General features: G+C 41.1%; 1 protein-coding gene across 1 annotated transcript in view; it reads right to left on the bottom strand.

Annotated features, from left to right (window-relative positions):
• The window catches only part of CD109 (CD109 molecule), a 136,072-nt gene that overhangs the window by 97,505 nt on the left and 13,895 nt on the right, over window positions 1-24,672 (bottom strand). The window contains exons 3-5 of the mRNA XM_030315851.2: window positions 17,147-17,175; window positions 8,959-9,189; window positions 3,039-3,164 (exon numbers count right to left, since the gene is read on the bottom strand). Of these exons, the coding sequence (XP_030171711.1) occupies window positions 3,039-3,164; window positions 8,959-9,189; window positions 17,147-17,175 (386 nt within the window). The remainder of the gene's footprint in view (window positions 1-3,038; window positions 3,165-8,958; window positions 9,190-17,146; window positions 17,176-24,672) is intronic.

Genomic DNA, 24,672 nt, shown 5'->3' with positions numbered 1-24,672 from the left:
TCCTTACAATACACCTTCTTTATCCCATGCTAGTCCAAGTCACCCTGCACCCTTAGAAGTACCTGATGAGGGAAATACAAATCAAACCACAATGAGATACCACCTCACACTTGTCAGAACAGCTAAAATTAACAACTCAGGAAACGACAGATATTGGCAAGGGTGCAGAGAGAGAGGAACCCTTTTGCTCTGGTGGTGGGAATGCAAACTGGTGCGGCCACTCTGGAAAACAGATGGAAGTTCCTCAAAAAATTACTGATGGAACTACCCTACAACCCAGCAATTACCCTACTAGGTATTTATCCAAAGGATACAGGAGTGCTGATTCGAAGGGGCACATGCACCCCAATGTTTATAGCAGCACTATCAACAATAGCCAAAGTATGGAAAGAGCCCAAATGTCACAGACTGATGAAGAAGATAAAGAAGATGTGGTACATAGATACAATGGAAGATTACTTGGCGATGAAAAAGAATGAAATCTTGCCATTTGCAACAATGTGGATGGAACTAGAGTATATTATACTAAACAAAATAAGTCAGTCAGAGAAAGGCAAATATCATATGATTTCACTCCTATGTGGAATTTAAGAAAGAAAACAGATGAACATAGGGGAAGGGAAGCAAAAATAAGATAAAAAAAAAAAAAAAGAAAGGAAGACAAACCATAAGAGACTCTTAAATACAGAGAATAAACTGAGGGTTCCTGGTGTGGTGTTGGGTGGAGGGATGGGCTAAATGGGCGATGGGCATTAAGGAGGGCACTTGTTGGGATGAGCACAGGGTGTTATGTATAAGTGATGAATCACTAATTTCTATTCCTAAAATCATTATTATACTATATATGTTAACTAACTTGAATTTAAATTAAAAAAATAAAATTTTTTAGAACTTAAAAAAATAAAATAAATTTTAAAATTAAAAAAAAAAAAAACAACACCTGATGGACCTCACTGACTCAGCACCTCACGATTCCTCCGCTGTCACACTGCCTTGTTTTCCTGTCACGCTTACGTTATTCAACTTTTATCATATTATCCATGTCAGCACAACAATGATATTGAGGACAGAGATTTTGCATGTTTACCTCCTTATTTCCACAACTGCCCTATACGCCCTCACATATTTGATACAGGGACAGATAGATGGAAAGACAGACAGATGGATAAACAACTGATCCTGGAGAACTCTATAGTGAAATCAAAGGTGGGAACTAAGAAAACCCTAATTCCTTCACACTCACAGTATATGTCCTAATCATCAACTCCCATCATTCCCCACATGTGCCAGTAACACCAAACTTCTCCCAAACCCCCAGACCCATGAGGCTCTCTTCCATCTTCCCAACCTCTACACACAGCCTTCTCTCTGTGAAGTCTCACAAACACTGACTCTCCTCTTCCTCCATAAGCACAAATGTCTGGCTTCCCTAGAGCTCAACACCCCCTCCTCCAGGCTTCCCTGAGCCCTATACACACCTCTACACTTTCTCACTGCCCACCTGTCTCACCCCTGCAGCACACCCTCTCCGCAGGCACTCTTCATGGATGCTCAAAAACCATGTGCTGGCTAAGAGAGACTAGATCTGCTTTTAGGATGTGACCCCTTCCTAAAAGCAGAAAGGAGAAATTTTTTTTTTTAATTTTTTTGGTACACTTATCCCACTTAAGGTCTTATGTTAATGAATGATTATTCCTTCTAATAAAGTGGTTCTCAATGGGGAAGGGAGAGGGTATTTTTTCCCCGTGGAGAGTGACGATGCCTGTAGACAATTCTGTTTGGCACCCTTGGGCTGCTACTGGCATCTGAGGGGCTGAGGCTAAAGATCCTGCTAAACATCCTACAGTGTACCCAACCATGCCCACAGCAAAAAATTTTTGTCCAAAATGTCAACAGCTCTTTTAATAGAACTATTTTTAAAAGGTCTTATTCACAAATTTATATATTTTTTAATAAACTCCAGAGGAAAATGGGACAATATTCAATGAATCTTCAAACATCACACAGGGATGCACAGGAGAAAACCTAAGGCAGAGAGATGAGAATGCCCTGTGAGATCTCAGAGCTTCAAAGGTTGGCAACAAACAAAGGAAGTAGGTAGAGGAGTTGGGGAGAAAGAGGACTTGGGGAACAGAAAATTGGTGTGGTCGTTTAAAATCACTGTTGTTTTTTTTTTTTTTTGTATGTTTTAATGTTTTGTGTTGTTTTGTTTTTTGAGAGAGAGACAGAGAGAGCACAAGTGGCGGAGGGGCAGAGAGAGAGGGAGACACAGAACCTGAAGCAGGCTCCAGGCTCTGAGCTGTCAGCACAGAGACCTATGCAGAGCTCGAAAGCATGAAACGTGAGATCATGATATGAGCCAAAGTCAGACACTTGACCGCATAGCCACCCAGTCACCCCAATCACTGTGTGTTTGAAAACAATGATAAAGTAGGTTAGTCCAATCTCATCAGGAGTCATTCAGAGACATAAAATTTGCTAAATTATAACTATGTATCTGTAGCTTAGTTTTAAAATACTCAATGTATGCACTGAATAAGTAAAATAAACATTAATCAGTTTTACATTAAACACAAAACGTTTTGTGGCGCCTGGGTGGCTCAGTCGGTTGAGCATCCGACTTCGGCTCAGGTCATGATCTCGCACTCTGTGAGTTCGAGCCCCACGTCTGGCTCTGTGTTAACAGCTCATAGCCTGGAGTCTGCTTCAGATTCTGTGTCTCCCCCTCTCTCTGACCCTCCCCTGCTCATGCTCTGTCTCTGTCTCTCAAAAATAAATAAACATTTAAAAAAATTCAAAGTGTTTTAACCTTCAAACATTGTATTACAGAAAAAGGCAACAATGGCTAAAACTCTAACATATTACAATGAAAGCTAACCCATTGATAAACACAGTAAATTCAAAATACACCCCTTAAATTATCTAGATGTTCAGATTAACAATTTTCTGTTCATTGAATAAATGACATTGGAGATATTTCCCCACCTGACCTAATTAAATCACTTTAGCATTCCCCCTGAAAATATATTTATACTCACATTCACTTGAACTTGAATGGACCAGTCACCAAGTATTGGATGGGAAGATAATTGAAAAGTTTTGGAAACGATGCCAAGATCACTTTGTTCTGACAACCACTGTTGGATCAAATTGGACTTGGGGTCCTACAACAAAAACCGTACATGTTAACTATATAAATACCGCCGCATACATGTGTTATGAATGATGCCCTCCATGCAGCACTCCCAGGGACATCCTAAATATGGCACAGAGATACGTTTTGTAAAATGTTGGCCATATGTTACTAAACAGAAGACAAATCAGAATTTCCTCCTTTCTCATACCCTCCTGAGAACATCTTTATTCTGCTCCACCTTCCAATTCTTGGCACCGTATTTCCCTCTACATGGAACACACACGACATGTGTAGCACCAAACCTGTGCTGTCATTGTTAACCTAGAGATAACAGACCTTGTGTATGTATTCAGGGCCCACTGTGTGTCAGGCACTCTGTCGTATCATTACCACTCATACATCACTCAATCATCACAACTCTCCCTCAGGGTAGGACTGTCCTCACATTATAGCAGAAAACAGATTCCCAGAGAGGTTAGGTAAACACTCAACTGTAAGTAATCCATGAATTCAGGATTCGAACCCACACACCGTTTAATCCAACAAAATGTATCATAGCCATGTTTAGCCATGTGCAGGAAAAACACTTCAGTTTTCCTAGACTTCCCCAATGATCCCGTCATGCACATTCAGCCAAGCCAATCCAGCAGTCATCCCGGACTTCCCTTCACATTCCCAGCCCTGTCAACTCCACCTCTTTAATCTCTCTCTAATCCTCACATCCAGCTGCCATGTCCTGTTTTCTGACTATTACGACTAATCTCCCTCCTCCACTCTTGCCCTCCAATAAATACATCTTCCCCTCTGCCAACAGTGTTGTCCATCTGAAACACAAATCTGAGACTGAGGCAAAGTGGTGGAAATGCTTGGTACAGTTCCTGACATATGACAAGCAGTGGACCACGAGGTGGTGATAGCTTTTGTTTGCCTACAGAATGAGATCTACACTCCTTGACATAGTTTACATAATTTAGCAGTCTGATTCCATCTATATTTCTATGCTCATCTTCCTCTAAACATACAGATTTCTTTGCAATTCACTCCCAAAAGCCCATGCTTCTCAGCCTCTACAATTGCTTCACAGAATGCCCTCCCTTCCTGTCCAATAGGTGAAATAAGCTCCAGTGTCCTGCCTCCTATACATGCTTCCAACAGACAAAATGGCCACTTCCTGGAGAGTCCCTAGTACATCTGGAGTTTACCCCTTTTGAAGACTACCCCTTTTGAGTTTACTGAACTCATGGGTTATATGGGGTTTTTTGTTCCCAGCTAGACTGTGAACTCATGAGAGCAGGGATCAAATATTTTCCCTGATTGTTATTCTCTATCCTTTGACTAGATGTAGTGGGTCAGCCCAGTTAACGGAAGCCAGAAGAAACCTCTCTCCCCAAGTGGGGGAGGATGTGAAAGTCAGAGGTAAGGACAATGCTGAGAATTGAGTTAGGAGTAGTCTAGTAAGCCAGAAACTAATTGTTAAAACCAAAGACCAAAGCAAGTCAAGACTAAGTAGGTCACCCTCCTTGGCAAACTCCTAGGACGGGCATTGTAATCAGCTGTTGGCTCTCCTGCACCTGCCACAGCATGACGCGTGGGTGAAAACAAAAAATACCTTTTTTCTTCTGCCAGCCTGACAAAAATAAAAAATAATAATAATAATTCCCAGTGTTATTTAAACTGAGTGGAAAGGAATGTTCATACTCTGCTGATGCATTATTTGGTGAGGGTATACGCTTCTCCCAGGTGGTACCATGGCCCTACAAAAAAAGGAAGTTCTAAATGAAGTCTTTGACGACTTTGAACCTGGAGGATCTGGACGGTTGGGAGTGAATGAGATAATCCCTCTGGTTTGTCAAGCCTGCCTCAGACCTAGGCCTAACTGTCACCAACAGGAAAACACAGAGAATGTAGAAACACCAGAAGTTTTTACACATCAGGATTCGAACAGGCCATGCATGGTGGCACCACAGCAGAACCCAGCATTTGTACGTCACCATCTCCTGCTAGGATGCACACAGGACAGCCATATACAACACGAACAGTGGCCCTGACACAGCCAGAACAGCCACATGCTGGAGATGCTGCAATAGTGGCCCCTTGTGCTCTCTGAGTCACCTTTAATGTTTATTTATTTTTGGGACAGAGAGAGACAGAGCATGAACGGGGGAGGGGCAGAGAGAGAGGGAGACACAGAATCGGAAACAGGCTCCAGGCTCTGAGCCATCAGCCCAGAGCCTGATGCGGGGCTCGAACTCAAGGATCCATGAGATCGTGACCTGGCTGAAGTCGGACGCTTAACCGACTGCGCCACCCAGGCGCCCCTGAGTCACCTTTAGATGGTTCTGGTGCCTCAGCACAGCACAGTACCTGCTGCCTGTGCCAGACTGTCTCAAGCAATAAATCCCCAGCTAGAGAATATGTCCAGTAGGAGTATTTCTGCCACTCCTCAGAGTCCTGGATTATGCACCCAGCGTCTGTCTAGCATGTAGAACTGGAGAAGTCAAATCACTTAAACGAGGTGGTCCCCTCACCTCACCAGGAATGAGGTCCTGGTTTTGTCATGGCTGCCCCACGCCAGAGTGTCAGGGCACAATCACAAGATACACCCTTAAGGCAACAACAGCTATTTCCATACAAGGTCATTCATCTGTACAAGAAGCAACACTTTCTTCAGGAAGGAAGTCACGGTAGAAGTCTGCTGTGCCAGCTACCATGGAGGTGTTGAAGGCACTGATTTCCATAGTGTCAAGCCAGAGTAGCCAGAGGTAGCGAGAATTAGAGCAGAGGTAGGGCACGTTTTTACCACTGTCAAAAGGGCCCTGAAGGCCTTTTCAACCTGAGAAGGTCAGTTATCAAGGCAGACAAAATTAATAATACCAAATGACAAAAAAAAAAAAAAAAAAAAAAAAAACACAAAACACTGAGCACCCCCTGAACATGCTGTGACTTGACAGTCAATATTTTAGCTACATCCTACAGCTACAGCAATTCTTTTTCTTTTTTTTACAGCTTACTGATTTGACAAGTTTATACACTCTGCTATGCTCACCACAAGTGTAGCTACTAGCTGTCCTGTTAGGTCACTTACTATTACAGTATCACTGACTGTTTTCTTGACCGGGCAGGATGGATTCCGAGAAGTTAGCCTCCCAGCCATCAGTGCACTTCTCCACGTTAGCCTGAAGGTGGTGCTGTACTAGGGAGTACAACTTTGTTCAAGTCAGGGGTTCTTGTTACACTAAGTTCCACTTTTTTCTAGGAGGTTTTGCCAAGAAACCAACTATTCTACACTGAAAGATGTAGAAAACATCACATTCTGGCCCAAATGACTGTTTTTCAGATGGAGGAAGACAGCAGTGTGGGCATCAGTGCTCCCATGTGGCTTCTGCAAGGTGGCAAGGCTGGGCCTGAATTCATATCCCAGCCTCACTGCCCGGGTGCAGACAGCAGAGTATGGCAACCCCCTGGGCACTGTTCCCAAACACTCTGGGTTCCAGGTGGAATTTCAGTCTAAACGCCCCTTCCCGAGCCAAGAGGGCCACATGCTGGCAAAGCCAGTAGGATTTCTCAGGACCACAGGTCTCTCTGAGAAAGCCAAATGTGGCAAGCAAAGTCCAGAGTTGTAGAGAATAGCCCAAGAGTACAAATCAAAGGTTTCAAAGGCAGATCCTAAAGCACCATGGCGAGGCAAAATAATAAAAATGCACAGACCAGCACAGTTCTAAATGCTTTACTTAAATTACTCACTTTAACCCTCACAAAAACCTCTGTGAGGTATTTGTCCCGCATCAGCAGGGTTAGTTCTGGGTTGATGCCTAGAACGGGCAATTTACCAAGTGCTGACTTTCATTACCACAGGTAGAACGAGGCAGATTGGATATAAACCGCCAGAGACAGGCAGGTGACCTCTAAATCCTCCACCTTACACTTAATTTCTGGCACGTACTAAGTTCCCAGTATATGTGGATAAATGGTGAAAGATGATATGACTGCGGTCCATAAAGCCCTGCTTAGAAAGCTACCTGAATTTAGACATGCTATTCACTATGCCAACCTCCTTTTTAGACATTCCATTATACAGTGAAGGCAGAGATTCACAGGACTGCAATTCTTGGAAATTCAAGAAATACACACTGAGCAGCATGCCAGCTGATGTGTTTGCTACAAACACAATCTGGCTTGAAGTTACACGTATACATGTTTGTTTGCTTGATTTTTGTTTGGCTTTTAGTTTAATATATAACAACAAAGAAGTTAAGAAGAATAGGAAGATGCTGAACTAAAAAACCTAGGGGCGCCTGGGTGGCGCAGTCGGTTAAGCGTCCGACTTCAGCCAGGTCACGATCTCGCGGTCCGTGAGTTCGAGCCCCGCGTCGGGCTCTGGGCTGATGGCTCAGAGCCTGGAGCCTGTTTCAGATTCTGTGTCTCCCTCTCTCTCTGACCCTCCCCCGTTCATGCTCTGTCTCTCTCTGTCCCAAAAATAAATAAAAAACGTTGAAAAAAAAATTAAAAAAAAAAAAAAAAAACCTAAATTTGCCTTCCATTCTATGTCATTTATCAGAACATTGAAGGAAACCAAGAGGGTTCCCAGGACCAGGGACTTTCAGTTATAAAATCAAGAGAGTCCCAGGCAAACTGGGGTGAGCTGATCACCTTATTTCCATGTAATGATCAAATGTCTAGCATTCTCCTCAGCATAAGTATAGAAAAGCAGGTCCAGCAGGATCTCAATGGTCCTCAACTTGGTTCCCACAGGAAAACACTCAGTCTAACTATCTGCCTCCAGACTATCAGAGTGTGCAAGCAGCAGAGGCCAAATGACTCCCTGCCAAAGGGGTTCCCATAATAACAAGAGCTAATGTTCAGTGAGCATGTATTATGTGGCAGGCATAGTTCTAAATGCTGTGCTTGGATTATCTCACAAAACCTTTGTGAGGTATTATTATTATTACACATTCTACAAATAAAGAAACTGGGGCTCTGAGAGATTAATTTTCTCACACAACTAGCATCTATTCTTCTTAGAGCACACAGTGATCCTTTTATAAGTCAAATCACATCACGCCTGTCCTCAGAATTCTCCAGTGAATTCTTGCTTCACTCAGAGTAAAATCCAAAGTCCATATCATGCCTAAGAAGACCCTGTATGGTCCATCCCTCCTCCAACCAACATACCTATATCTTACCTCATCTCCTAATATCTGTCCCCTCACACCCTGGTACACTTTCAGCCTATTTTTCCTCCAATGCACCCAACAAGTTCCCACCAGGGCCTTTACACAAGCTGTTCCCTCTGTATGTATGGGCTCATTCTTTTATTTCCTTTAGGTCTCTGCTCAAATAGGACTCCCCTAACAATCTAGAGAAAAGAGCAAACATAAACACTCTCTCTCTCTTACACACACACACACACACACACCAATCCCTTTATATACATATTTATGTGTTTATTTAGTGCCTGTCTCCAGACTATTCACTGAAATATAAGCTTGATGTGAGCAGGGGACTTAATCTGTTCTGCTCAGTGCCCCACTCCAGAGCCCTGACCACAGAAGTTCAAAAAATGTTTAACAAATGAATTAATCAATGAAGAAGCAAGGACTGGAGCCCAAGCTAGCCAACTTTGGAGCCTGAGCTCTGACCCCACTGCTCTACCATTTCCCTTCCCAGAGAGAGTATTCTCATGTTGGGAGGGAAGCTTACCCAAGGCTAATTCTAAGATAACCTGACCAGAACTTCGCACAGAGCTTTAGTAAGATGCTTTATTTCTTACTGGCACAGAGTGCCAGTAAGTGCACAGAGCTTTATTTCTATCTGGCACTTACCTTAATTAGAATGTTTAAAGAAGTTTTATAAGGTTTAAAATCTGAGAAGAGTGTAACGACACGAAACTTCACTTCCTGCTTCGGCTTGTACAGGGACTTGTCTGTTTGAATGAAGACAGTCATTCTCTTGGTCTCAAATGATAAGCGCGTACTATTAGAGAATAAGATCTCATCCTGGGCACGTCCAGTTACACGTAGTTCATAAATCCCATCTGCACTGTTCAGAGGTAGCTGGAGAAAATGAAGAGATCAGTCTCATTATTTTACCTCAAAAATGTTTTTAATTATGTTAGAATAGAAAAATTTCTATTTTTTAGGTTTACTTATTTTATTGAGAGAGAGAGAGAGAGAGAGAGAGAGAGAGAGAGAGAGGTGGGGGGAATGGGCAGAGAAAGGAGACAGAGAGAATCCCAAGCAGGCTCTGCACTTGTCAGCACAGAGCCTGCCATCAGGATCAAACCCATGAGATCATGACTTGTCCAAGAATTGGACACTCAACTGACTGAGCCACACAGGCACCCCAAGAATAGAAAATTTAAGTCTATAGTATTATTAAACGTAATTGCCATGTTGAAAAACTTGCCCCTCCTAGGCACCAACATTAAACAATTTGTTTTCCCTCTTAACATCCTGTAGTTTTCTCTCCTGTTAAATTGCAGGGTTCTCAGAATGGAGGGCTCAACACCAGTCACCTTGTCATTTCCTAGCCCAAGTGCACATTCTTCCCAACAGTCACTGTGGGTCAGAATATTTAAGGTCTTTCAACACTTTTCCATGCCTCCCTCTTTGAGGCAGTCAACTGGTGAAAAGCGCAATTTGCACAAGACTTGTTTCTTGCCGTATCTCTCTTGAACTCTTTTCTTTTTTTTTTTTTTTTTCAACGTTTATTTATTTTTGGGACAGAGAGAGACAGAGCATGAACGGGGGAGGGGCAGAGAGAGAGGGAGACACAGAATCGGAAACAGGCTCCAGGCTCCGAGCCATCAGCCCAGAGCCTGACGCGGGGCTCGAACTCACGGACCGCGAGATCGTGACCTGGCTGAAGTCGGACGCTTAACCGACTGCGCCACCCAGGCGCCCCTCTTGAACTCTTTTCTACAGTGTGCTCTCTTCCTGCATCCTGCACATCACAGGTCATCATCCTGGAAAGGATGGGGGTGCTGCTGTTTTCCTACTACTATTACCAACAGAATTCTTACCTTCCAGCATTAACAGACTTGAAGCCATACAGCAGTTTACATGACCTGTCATTTTACAACAATCCTTCAGGTGGTGCTCTCACTAACACCATTTTATACAGGGGCTTACAGGAATTTGGGAAGCTGTTCCAGGTTACTAGCTGAGATTCAAACCCAAGATGAGCTATACTACTCTAATAAAAGCCTCCATATGGTGTCTTTAAAGCATGTCTGACAATTCTCTGACTCTCTGCCCTTCAAAAAGTAGAGCCTCGGGGCGCCTGGGTGGCGCAGTCGGTTAAGCGTCCGACTTCAGCCAGGTCACGATCTTGCGGTCCGTGAGTTCGAGCCCCGCGTCGGGCTCTGTGCTGACTGCTCAGAGCCTGGAGCCTGTTTCCGATTCTGTGTCTCCCTCTCTCTCTGCCCCTCCCCCGTTCATGCTCTGTCTCTCTCTGTCCCAAAAATAAATAAAAACGTTGAAAAAAAAAAATTAAAAAAAAAAAAAAAAAAGTAGAGCCTCATTCCCCAGACTTAGGGATTTGCTTCTCAAGAAAATAATGAAGCTGTGTTAGAGAAAGGATGGCTTCTGCCTGGTTCTCTTTCTCTCTGGGATTCTTCGCTCTGGGGGAATCCAGCTGCCATGTGAGGAGGACACTCAAGAAGCCTGTAGAGAGGCCCACATAGGGAGACATGAGGCCCCCCACCAACACCCACCACCAGCTCGACAGCCATATGAATGAACTACCTTACAGAGGATCCCTGACCTACTGAAGCCTTCAGGTGACTGCAGGTCTAACTGACATCCTGACTGCAGCCTTGTAATAGCCCAAAGCTTTGGGATAATCAGTTACACAATAGATGGCTAGTATACCTGACTTTTAGTTCGTTTTCATGATAATAAACCTGAGGTTCTGAAACTAAATTCTGGCTCGTGTTGGCAAATAAGTGTTGTCCACAGAAAGCTCAGAGATCCTCCAGTAACTGCAGCTACCTTGAAGCTCACAATATGGATGAGAATATGAAGGAAATGTAACAAACCACCAATAAAACGGTCAGCAAAAAAATATTTAGGGAGAAAAGTACTGATGCCCACAATTTACTTGGAGACACATTTTAAAAATAAGATGAATTAGGGGTGCATGGGTGGCTCAAACAGTTAAGCATCTGACTCTTGGTTTCAGTGCAGGTCATGATCTCACAGTTCATGAGTTCGAGCCCTGCATTGGTCTCTGCACTGAGCATGGAGCCTGCTTGGAACTCAATCTCTCCCTCCCTCTCTGCTCCTCCCTGGCTTGCTTTCTCCCTCTCTCTCAAAAAATAAGTAAATAAACATAATTTTTTTTTAAATAAGATCAATTAATGGATGGAGAGACAGATGGATGGATAGATATGAAATAGAGCAAGTATAGTAAAGCATTAATGGTAGATTCTGAGTGGTGGATACAGAAGTGCTCACTACAAAATTCTTTCAAGTTTTTTTTTATATTGGAAAAATGCTTAATAAAATGTTAGAAGAACAATCAGTAGCATCACATTTACATAACTTCTAGTGCCAATCTTTGCTTTTCTTAAATAAATATTTATTGAGCACCTTCTAGCTCCAAATTGTTCTAAGTCCTTAGAATACAACATAAGCCAAAGATGTGTGACCTAGTAAGGCTAAGAGTCTAGCTTGGAACTTGCATTCTTATATTCTATTTTCCCAAATGATACTTCAGTTCTCAGATTCTTTTAAATAGATATTTTAATACTATAAGCAGAAAATTAAATATGCCAGCATATCATATATATGGCAAAGGTTCATAAATACTTTATATTTAAATAATGATATTTGATGGGATTGCTTTTTATGATTTGGATATAGTTTGATCATTTTTAGTGGCACAGAGGCTCCAGAACTAATAGTAGATTGAAGATTTACGTCAAATTAATAATTCAGAGGCACAAAACTAAAGAGCCCTATTTAACCATGAGAATGCCAAATAAAGAAGAAGTAACACAGACGTGTTCAAAAGCACAATCTCTGTGCCCTACTCCATCCTCCATCAGGGAGCTGGCATCGCCTCAGGAGGAGACAGTACTATCTTCATGCTCCTTTCAGCTACCCCAAGTAATTTGCTTTTTTAGCTGCCCCATTAGAAACCCTGCCCACCCTCCATATGTAAGATTTAGGTGATTCAGGATCCTCAAAGCCTCAGTGTTATTCCCAGGGCTGGAAAGTCAGAGATTACAAAAGAACTTGGTGTATCAGTAGACCAGAGGTGACTCTATAAACCATGAGGCATCACCATACGCCTTGTGGTGTCACTGCCGACTCTGCATGGCACTAAGGATGCTGAGCTGTGGTAGAGAGCTTGACCCTCCACTGTTAACAGTAGAGGGACATAATGTGAAAGAGAATGAAGAAACTAATGTGGATTTTCAGCAATCTTTACGAAGTTTTTTCTCCGTATCGGACCTAGAATGGGTTGTAACCTGCTCCCCACAGTGGAGAGGCCACCAGAAGGTATTAAAAGCGCTTGTATCTCTACTGATCCTTCTGCCTTCTTGGGGTCCCAGTTACTGAAAGAGTTCCAGGGATTGGTAATAAAGAGGTTCCCTCATCAGAGACTTCCCATGCCCTTCTCTTATGCAAGAACCAGTTATCTACCCACGGGGATTCTGCAGTTTCACATGTTGAGCTGAGCGCCGAGGGCTGGAAAAAGATACAGTTCCCAAAGACAGACACTGCCTGGCAGCAGTACATCAAGGAGCTTTGATCAGCCAAGTACCAATTGGCACCTGAGTGGCGCGTGCTCATTATGCTAAGTCTATTCTGTGTATACATAAATGCAAATTTCCTGAGTAAATGATTGCTCTTTGCCCAGGGTATTTAAGGCAAGTGTGCTCAAAAAGGTCCTTGGGGAGGGACTCCTGGCTGGCTCAGACAGTGGAACTAATGACTTTTGGTTGGGGTTGTGAGTTCAAGTGTCATGTTGGGTGTAGAGTTTACTTAAAAATAAAATAGAAATAAAAATTGGGGCGCCTGGGTGGTTCAGTCGGCTAGGCGTCTGACTTCAGCTCAGGCCATGGTCTTATCACTCGTGAGTTCGAGCTCGCATGGGGCTCTCTGCTGTTAGTGTGGAGCCGGCTTCAGTTCCTGTCTCCCTCTCCTTTTCCCCGCCCCAGCTCCTGCCTTCTCTCTGTCTCAAAAGTAAATAAAAACATTGAAAAAAAATTTTTTTAATAAAAATAAATAAAAATTTACAAAAGATCCTTGGTGGGCAAGGAACTAATCTGGGATGACTAAAACCATTTAACCTTCTCTGAAAGATCAATTATCAAGGAAACGGAGACAACAAAATAGGATTTATCCTACTCTACTTCATTAATTACCTATAATTACTAAAATAAGGAGAGATTTCAAATAACTTTCAAAATAAAATTGAGGGATTTAAGATGACAGTTTCTACTTAAAATATATTTTTAAGGGGCGCCTGGGTGGCGCAGTCGGTTAAGCGTCCGACTTCAGCCAGGTCACGATCTCGCGGTCCGTGAGTTCGAGCCCCGCGTCGGGCTCTGGGCTGATGGCTCAGAGCCTGGAGCCTGTTTCAGATTCTGTGTCTCCCTCTCTCTCTGCCCCTCCCCCGTTCATGCTCTGTCTCTCTCTGTCCCAAAAATAAATTTAAAAAGTCGAAAAAAAATAAAAAAATATATATATATATATATATTTTTTAAATGTTAATTATACATAAAATAAACTTCAAAACATTCCTAACTTTAAAAACCCCTCCCTCATGTTAAGTTGGATTTACTTACAGAGAATAAAAGAAATTTGCCTAAAACATTTTCTGCAAAAAAATAACCTTTATACTAAGCATCAATCATTTTTATTTACTTCTTATTAAAAGCTGATTTTAGTGTATCAAAAATAGAAACAATGAGCTAATCAGATATTAAAAACCATTTGTTTTAATGAAGTCAAAATATTTACATTTTACAGCAAAAATTCATGAGAACCTCAAAAAACAATCTGAAATATTACAAACATCGAGATGCAAGTGCACACTCTGAAAGCTGAGCCTATTTTAACTGACAACTCATAACAACGCAGAACTTTCTATTTTTGCCAAGCATTATCAAATTTTCCCAGACACACTTTACGACTAAGTCTTTAAATTTTTGTTTTACTAGAAAAGGGATATAATGTCTAAGAAAGCCTTCAATAGGTAATTGCTATATCTATCTACAATAGAAATGGCATTACTGGGAAAGACAAATACAGGATTTGGAGTTAGCATTTCCCATAGGTAAGGATTAAAAGAATAATAGCAGCCAAAGCCCAGTTAATGATAGTTTGGACAAGTGCAATTTATAATAAACTGACATTACTGGAACAATCCCAAGCCTGATGCCTTCTCTTTCCAACCTTTCTACACTTCCAGCCTTCTCTGATGAAACCAGACAGTTGTACTTTAAGCTGTGGTTTCTGAACTTAAATCCCACCCCCTTCTGCTACAGGACAATTCTATTACACAGGATTTATTTTAAGCTTCTCATTGGAATACTCTTTCAACACCATCATGGCCAGCATCTATTATTTTAGGGTACATAAACGCAATGTAATGTTTTATTACCACTGAGATTGGGCTCTCCCCCCATTTCCACCTGCTTTGCCTCTCTTTCCCTAGTTCCTATTCAACAATAGAAAAGCAGTTATATTTCTTAAGAGGGAAAGTACAAACATAATAGGTAAGAAACAACAGCTATGGTACATAAGTAATTTTTATAAAGTACTGTTTGGTAGCGCTACATTTTCTAGGAATACCATCCCCTACCACCACCCCTGCAAAAACTAATGTGCTTTCTGAATGTGCTTGATAAGTAACCTTCAAGAAGTAATGGGGGAACCTGGCTCATCAGTTAGTGCTAATCCTACATTAAGTATGTAAAGTATCAGGGCCCAAGTTGTTAAAAAGAAACCACAGGCCCAAGGTGGAGTCATTTGCTCCCAGAACAGTAAATCAGGACTTAACTGCAGTTTCAACCTCTCCAGGAGTGGAATTTTAAGCCAATCAATCTGGAACTTTCTGACAAGCACCAATGAGGTAATCTGTCACATGGGCCCTCTCCCCCACCCCCACCCCACCCAAAGGAAGATGAGGTAATCTGCAGGATAAGACCCCATGCCCTTCCCTTGCCTGGAACAATCCTTTCTTTTCTTTTGCTAATAACTTCCTTGCCCCACCTTCCTTCCTACAAAAACCTTCCGTGTTGTACAACTCTTTGGAGCTCCCCTCTGCTTGCTAGGTGGGATCCTGCCCAATTCATGAATCTCTTAATAAAGCCAATTAGATCTTCAAATTTACCAGGTGAAATTTTGTTTTTTAACAAAGTCATTAGTCAACTGTTCTCAGAAAAGTATACCAAATTGCATCTCTTGTTGGATGCTGTGGTCTACTTTCTCTACGGTACATTCAAAGTGTGAAGCTCCAAAATAAAACATGGTAATAAAAGTACAAACTTCCAAATCAAAGCTATGAGAAGCAGGATCCGTTCACAAACAGCATTTAATCACCAGGTTTTACCACTTTCTCAACAAAATAATAACCCCTTTTCACTTCCATAGCAAATTTTACAGCACTTTCACATCTCATTTCACCTCCAGGGTAAAGTACCCCCTATGAAGGAAGCAGTTTCTTTATCCCCTTTTCCAGAGCTAGGACAAGGGTGGGGTGAGTGAGACCCTTGCCTCTGGTGCAAAACTTAAGGAGGAGCCAAAAAAATCAGTAATCAAGATAAGTAAATTTTTAATATTTTAAAATAGAAAAGGTAGTGCAAAAAATTAAATTATGAACACAAAATTTTTTAACAAAGACAGGATCAATATCACCAATGTCTCAGGCTTCAATATGGCTCAGCGTGACCCTCCACTTTCTAGGACAGGGAAACCGAGGGGCAGAGTGTTAATTTCACACTCAAAACTTTGAGGTTCAGTAAGGCAGAAACGAGCACCAAACCAGCCCAGGTTTCTTGGCAACACTCCAGGAAGGTTTCCCCAGTGAAGTTCCCTGTTTCACAAGCAAAAAACCTTTGCTATGAGTTTGAAGAGGCTAATAACCGATCTCCCTGAAGTAACATTCTTTAATTTTTAATTAATTAAATTTAATTAAATTTTTTAATTTTTTTTAATGTTTATTCATTTTTGAGAGAGAGGGAGAGAGAGAGAGAGAGAATGAGTGGGGGAGGGACCGAGAGAGAGAGGGGGACAGAGGATCCAAAGTGGGGCTCGAAGCTGACAGCAGAGGGCCAATGCCGGGCTTGAACTCACAAACTGTGAGATCGCGACCTGAGCTGAAGTCGGCACTCAACCGATGAGCCACCAAGTGCCCCTAAAGTAACATTATTCTATTTTTTTTATAATTTTTTTTTTTTTTTAGTGTTTATTTATTATTGACAGAGAGAGACAGAGCATGAGTGGAGGAGGGTCAGAGAGAGGGAGACACAGAATCTGAAACTGGCTCCAGGCTCTGAGCTGTCAGCACAGAGCCCGACGTGGGGCTCGAACTCACAGACAGCGAGATCATGACCCGAGCCGAAGTCGGATGCTCAACTGACTGAGCCACCCAGGTGCCCCAAAGTAACATTATTCTTTTTTTTTTTTTTAATTTTTTTTTTTTCAAAGTTTATTTATTTTTGGGACAGAGAGAGACAGAGCATGAACGGGCGAGGGGCAGAGAGAGAGGGAGACACAGAATCAGAAACAGGCTCCAGGCTCCGAGCCATCAGCCCAGAGCCTGACGCGGGGCTCGAACTCACGGACCGCGAGATCGTGACCTGGCTGAAGTCGGACGCTTAACCGACTGCGCCACCCAGGCGCCCCACATTATTCTTAATTTAAAGGTGAAACTGAACTCAAGACAAACTCACAAGAAACGTAAATTGATATAAAAGTCAACAAAATATTAATTTATTTGTCTCATCAATGCAATGTATATTTCTGAAACCAAATTTTTTAAATGGATACTTACTGATGGAAGAGTAAGTGTCTTGAAAGAGCCTAAAAGCAAAACAGGGAAGAAAATAGAGTCATAATTGGAATATGATGATATAATACAAAACTCCCAAGAATCTCCTAAATACTCTTTCAGATGTGGAAAGAATCATAAGCTTACAGAATCACAAACTTATTTGGCCAAAACAAAACAATTTTATTAAATCCCAGAACACCTGAGAGATTATTACATATCCTTGTGCTGAAGAATTAAGGAAAGTGGAGCCAGACTTAAAAGGCTATCAGTGGGTGAACCCCCCCAAAAAATTAATTTAAGTTCTGCTCTCTTTTCCATTATCATTTTTGTTGTCATTATTGCTGCTACTCTTGTTGCTGCTTTCAGGTTATACACATTTGAGGGACACTTCAATCGGTGTTGAGGAAGAACCTAAGGTTTATTTCTTATGTTCTCAGACCCTCATGATAAAAGAAGAAAAGGAAGGCATTAGTCATGTCAGGGGTGAGCTGGGACTCATAACTGACTCACTGGTATTAGAGTGAGGCAGACTTTTTTTTCATGTAAAGTTTCTAAACATAGGACTTCTAATTTAACTCATGCCAATTTCTCATCAGATCTAATTATTTCAAGGGAAAAAAAATGTTTCAAGTTAAAAACAAAAGAATACTTATCCAAAGTTCCCATTTAAGTGACATGAGTTCAGAGGTGGTGACAGGTCCTCACAGTTCCTTCATTTAAGAAATATTTGTGAATATTTAAGAATTTTTACCACAATGACAAGACAGACGTGGCCCCCATCCTCCTGGAAGCCACATGTGTCTATCCTGTAGGAACGGACAGACGCCAGAGCACAGCACAGTACAGAGCAGGGGTTCAACAAGTGGCCTCTGGAATTAGACTACATCAGTTCTAAAATAAATCAACCATGTGCTCACCCCATCCTTGAAAAAGTTACCTGATTATCCAGGCTCCATTTTTTCATCCATAACATGAGCATGCTAATTAATAATAGTACCAATCTCACAAGGTGGTTGTGAAGAATAAGTACGTTGATATCTGTAAAGTGGATAGAACAATGTCTGCCACACAGGAAACACTTCATAACTGTAAGTCATTATGGTGCCAGAAAACCCGAAGAGCTATCCACTGGGGATGTCAGCATGCCTCTACAGCAAGTTCTTCAAATTGTTATAATGGAGCACTGAGTCAATTAGGACATATTACCAATGTCAAGTTAGAGGATCAAGTTACATATATGTACTTTCTCAACCAAAATATTAAATATTAGAAAACCTTAATTCCTTAGTTTTGCTCAATGAAATAGAAGAAATAAAGCTAATACATGTCCTGCCTGCCTACATCCTTATAAATGGTCTTGCACAACCCCCGATGTGCATACACCCACTTTGAAGACCACTACCCCAATGGGCCTCCATGAAATACAAATATGTTTTCAGCAGCAGATAAGCAATTCATCAAAATCATTTATCCCCTAGCAAAGATCAGTTTATCCAATAACTGTTGCCATAGAAAGCAAAGAGCGAGACTCTTAAATAATAGGACAAACGACAAAAAGTGTCTTGAAAAGGAGAAGAAGGAGAAACAACTGAACAGATATAACTCGACATGGAAGGGCTACAATAAAGATAGGGCAGAGACCACCTCAGAGGGATCAGGGGAAGGCACCTAGAGAAAATGATGCCAGAGTCTAGCGTTGTAGGATAAAGGAAAATTAGCCAGATGTGAAAGAAAGGGAAGAGTTTCCAAGCAGAGCAGCAGCAAGTGCAAAAGAGTGGAGGTCAGCATGAGTCTACAGAAGCAAAGAGCTGGCAAAGAGAGGATTATAGAGATGAGGCTGGACCAAATCATGAAAGGCCTTTTACACAGCGTGAGTCCTTGCCAGGATCATTCCAGGTTCTGCTGCTCTCCCAGCATCCTGAGTTAGCATTTGTCCTGAATCTTTTCAGAGCAGCAAAATATCAATATGAGATGGGTTTAATGTGCACAAGATTTAACTCTGAAATACTATAGTCATGTTTTGGGAATATCTCAACTTGTGGGAAGAAACATCTCATCAAGTTCTTATTTTTAATGAGATGGGCATATTCTATACTGAACTGAAGAGAAACTGAGAAGCCCTATGATATTGCAGCAACTAAGTTTGGTGAGACATTCCAAAGCACCATAAATACAGACAATTTACTGGACAAGTTTTGTGTTGTAAAAATATTTGCTGAAGGGATTCATGATACTCTCCAGGCAAAAAGACAAACCCTGTAACATATTTGAACTGAAACATTTAAATAGTTCAATATGGGGGTAAAGATGGAATTGAGAATATCCTCCACACAGCAGAATTTACTCTGATCTTAACACATACCTCAGCATATGTGAAGAGAGTGTGTTCTCAATTAAAAATATACCAACAATGAACAAGTGGAATTTGAAATTAAAAATAACACCATTTACATTAGCATCCCAAACAAAGAAATACTTAGGTTTAAACCTAACAAAATGGTTACAATACCTATATGAGGAAAGTACTCTGGTAAATGAAATCAAGGAAGGATTAAATAAATGAAGAGATAGTCAATGTTCACGGACAGAAAGACTCAATACTGTCAAGACGTCAGTTCTTCCCAACTTGAGCCATAGATGCAATGCAATCCTAATCAAAATCCCATAAAGTTATTTATGGAAATCAACAAACTGATTCTAAAGTTTATGTGGAGACGCAAAGGACCCAGGATAGCCATTACAATATTGAAGGAGAACAAAGTTGGAGGATTGATGCTACCAAGTCTAAAACTTACCGTAAAGCCATAGTAACCAAGCCAGCGTGGTACTGGCAAAAGACAGGCAAACTGATTAATGGAACAGAAGACAGAGCCCATAAATAGACCCCCTACTAATATGGTTGAGTGATCTCTGACAAATGAGCAAAAGCAATCCAATGGAGCAAAGCTGTCTCTTCAAAAAGTAATGCTGGAACAATGGACATCTACATACAAAAAAGTGAATCTAGACAGACCTTACCCCCTTCACAAATATTAACTCAAAACGGATCATAGACTTAAATATAAAATGCAAAACTATAAAATTCCTAGAATATAGCATAGGAGAAAACCTAGATGACCTTGGTCTTTTTCTGTATAACACCAAAGATACAATCCATTAAAGAAATAATTCATAAGCTGGACTTCATCAAAATCAAAAACTTCTGCTATGCAAACGACAACATCAACACAATGAGAAGATAAGCTACAGATTGGAAGAAATATTTGCAAAAGACACACCTGATAAAGGACTGTATTCCAAAGTATGCAAAGAACTTTAAAAACTCAACAATAAGGGGCAGGCACCTGGGTGGCTCAGTCAGTTAAGCATCTGACTTCAGCTCAGGTCATTATCTCACAGTTTGTGAGTTTTAGCCCCGAATGGGTCTCTGTGCTGACAGGTCAGAGCCTGGAGCCTGCTTCGGATTTTGTGTGTCTCTTTCTCTCTGCCCCTCCCCCGCGCGCACAGGCGCTCGCTCTCTCTCTCTCTCTCAAAAATAAACATTAAGAAAATGTTTTTAATAAATAAGTAAATATTTTTAAAAAATAAAACTCAACAATAAGAAAACAAATAACTCGACTAGAAAATGGGCCAAAATATTAATAGACAACTCAGCAAAGAAGATACACAGATGGCAAGTAAGCATAAGAGAAGATGCTCCACATCATAAAGAAATGCAACTGAAGCAATAAGATACCAGTACGCTGGTATCAGTCATTGACAACATCAAATGCTGGCCAGGATGTGGAGCAACAGGAGCTCTCACTCACTGCTGGTTTGCAACGCAAAATGATACAGCCACTTAGGAAGACAGTTTGGCAATTTCTTACAAAACTGAACATACTTTTACCATATGATCCAGCAATCACATTCCTTGGCATTTACTCAAGAGTTGAAAACTTATGACCACACAAAAATCTGCACACAGATATTTACAGCAGCTTTATTAATAATTGCCAAAGCTTAGAAGCAACCAAATTTCCTTCAGTCGGTGAGTGGATAAACTGTGATACATCCAGACAATGTAATATTATTCAGCTCTAAAAATAAATGAGCTATCGGACCATGAAAAGACATGGAGGAACCTTAAGTGCATATTACTAAGCCAAAGAAGCAATCTGAAAAGGCTACATACTATACAATTCCAACTAAATGACAGCTGGAAAAAGCAAAACCATGGATACAATGAAAAGATCAGGTTGCTGCAAGGTGGCATAGAAAGATGAATAGGCAGAACATAGAGGGTTTTCAGGGCAGTGAAAATACTCTGTATGATATTATAATGATGGACATATGCCATTATACATTTGCCAAAACCCACAGAATATACAATGCCAAGAATGAACCCTAAGGTAAACGATGGACTTTGGTTGTTTATGATGTGTCAGTGTAAGTTCATCCTTGCTAAAAAAAAATATGTACCATTCTGGTTAGTGATGTTGATAATAGGGGAGGCTAGGCATATATAGGTACAGGGATAATAAGAGAACTCTGCCAAAAAAAAAGTCTTTATTTGAATGTTCAAATTGTCTGATCATTCCATTATATATATTTGTATAAATTATATAAATATAAATATATATAAATAAAATATTATACAAATAATAATATAGTAAAACCTTGGTTTGCGAACATAATTCATTCCGGAAACATGCTTGTAATCCAAAGGACTTGTATATCAAAGCGAATTTCAAGAACCATTGGCTCGGTTGTGATCATGTGACATTCGGGATCACGTACTACTCCTATTGTAAAACATCGCTCATTTATCAAGTCAAAATTTTTTAGAAAAGTTTGCTCATCTTGCAGAACACTCAGAGTTACATGCAATCCAATGCTTTAATGTATATATAACGGAACGGTGAAAATACTTGAATGTTCAAATAAGTTATGGATTATAACCTACTGAATAAAGAGTCAATGTGCTCATGCCGCCCTATAAGTAAATAGATGAGTGAAAGAAGAAGAAAAGGTTCTTCTTTACCATAAAATTCCAACTAATAAACACAGAAGGAATCATGGAATTAGAAAATTTCACAACTATCATGGTAATAATTGATTCAGCGATAATCATCAATCTTGTGTGTGCAAGATGGATGAGACTCGTGAGAAATAATGAGCTATTGTTGTCCTAAACTACTAAGTTTTGGGGTGGTTCAATCACAGAAATGGATGACTGGAATACTCTTGAAATAAAAAGAGTAACTAGCAAACCTCTAAAGGTATAGAGTCAAACACAATAGCCTGTAGCCATAGTGGCTATTGAAATGAGTAATTGAAATGTGCTACAAATACAAAATGCACCCATATTTGTAAGACTTAAAAAAGTAAAAGTATATAAACTATCTCAGTAATAATTTTATAATTACTACATGTTGATAATATTTTATGAATTACTGGGTTAAACAAAAAATAATAAAATTAATTTTTTAATTAATTTTTTTAAGTTGGACTCCACCCAGCATGGAGTCCAACACATGCTCAAACTCACGACCATGAGATCAAGACCCAAGCTGAAATTAAGAGTCAGACACTTAACTGACTGAGCCACCCAGGCGCCCCTAAAATTAATTTCACCTCAATTTTTTTACCTTTTTTTTAAAGATCTTATTTTTAAGTAATCCCCACAGCCAACATGGGGCTCAAACTCACAACCTCAAGATCAATAGTTGCATGATCCACTGACTGAGCCAGTCAGGCGCCCCCCCCCACTTTTTTTAACTTTTCTAATATGGTTACTAGAAAATGCTATTACATGAGTGGTAGCACCATACTTGTATTGGACAACGTTGGCGTAGAGGATGGAAGACTCACATGTTTGCTTAGAAGCAATAAAACAACGAACAGGTCTGACTGCATACAACTTTTAAGTTTGGTGAATAAAATAATAACAGATACTATTTATAGTGTTATAAAAGCATTACATATTTTAGCAGATCTAATTGGCATCATAATCTTATTAAATATTATTATCCTTCTTTTACAAATGAGAACCCTGAGTCACAGAGGCATTAAGTGACTTGCCCAAGGTCATACAGAAAAGAAGTAACAGAGCCAACATTCTAACACAGGCAGGCTGCCTCTTGGATCTGAACTGTAAATCACCACTCTCGGGGCATCTGGGTGGCTCAGTCAGTTAAGTGTCCGACTTCGGCTCAGGTCATGATCTCGCAGTCCCTGAGTTCGAGCCCTGCGTCAGGCTCTCTGCTATCAGCTCAGAATCCGCTTCAGATCTTCTGTCTCCCTCTCTCTCTACCTCTCCCCCACTGGTGCTTTTTCTCTGTCTCAAAAATAAATAAACATTTTTTTTAAAAAATCACCACTCTCAGGACAAGAACAGCAGCTGTACCTCTGTTCTTTTACCCTGCGTACCTTTGATTATTGTAAAGGTTCCCCAGCCTAGAGAGCCTCTTTGTGCACGTTATCACCACTCAAAATCTCCATTACCTGGGGCTCCTCTCCTCAACTCTATGCTAGTCATCAGAGAACCTGGGGATTCTCTTTCATCCATGTTTCTCCCAACCCTTAGAGTCACGCTGTAAGCACTGAAGTAGCAGCGCTAATTTTAAAATAATTCATGTTATACAAGAACTTCTGAAAAGGAAATAAAAACTTGAAAATTTCCCGACTCTCACAACAGTTCCTCACACTAGTTTTGATACATTTGAGGTTAATTTCAATATCTGAAAAATCCCTCTTCAAAGGAAAGTTAAATAATCACATCTGTCTATGGTTGGGATCCCAGGGAAGCCAACGCTGAGATGGTGATTAAAGTGCAAGGGGTTTGGGGAGCTCCGGGGTGGTTCCGTCGGTTAAGCACCCACTCTCGATTTCTGCTCAGGTGGTGATCTCACGGTTGTAAGATCAAGCCCTGCTTTGGACTCTGTGCTGGGGGTGGAGCCTGCTTAGGATTCTCTGTCTCCCTCTCTCTCTGCACCCACTCTCTCTCACAATAAACTTTTTTTTTTTTTTAAGTGCAAGTGGTTTTGTAGGGAGTGCTCTTGGGATCAGCACCTGGAAAAGGGAAGGTAAAGGAAGGAGAGGGGACAGGGGAGAGAGGGAAGCAGAGCTACAACGCAGGCTCCAGAGGTGTCACAAGAGGCGCTCAGGAGCAGCCATGATCCTTGAGAATTGTCCTGAGTGGGGGGAGGGGACTGGACACTCACCCAAGGAGGGGTGCCCCTGGGGCAAGGTGATTCCCTTTACCACAGCCAATTCCCAAAGGGGGCTGGCTGTGAAGGCAGTCTGTGGCAACACTGCCAGTAGCTAGAGGGAATGAGTCCTTCTTCCCTGAAAGGCTCCATTTGGGAGCATGCACAGCACAGCATCCACCACAATATCCCACATTGGAACAAAATCAAAAAAATTATACTGCAGAAAGCAGGGCCCCAGCAAATCAGTACCCTCGATTATTGAGAGGTATTTATTTTTCATTACTTTGGAATAAATCATCAGGGTTGACTATTTGGTCAGCCAGTGACTTGGAG

The sequence above is a fragment of the Lynx canadensis genome, chromosome B2 (genome assembly GCF_007474595.2).
Source record: "Lynx canadensis isolate LIC74 chromosome B2, mLynCan4.pri.v2, whole genome shotgun sequence".
NCBI lineage: Eukaryota > Metazoa > Chordata > Mammalia > Carnivora > Felidae > Lynx > Lynx canadensis.
Note: the sequence above shows the minus strand (reverse complement) of the source record. Positions and strands in the feature narration are given on the sequence as shown.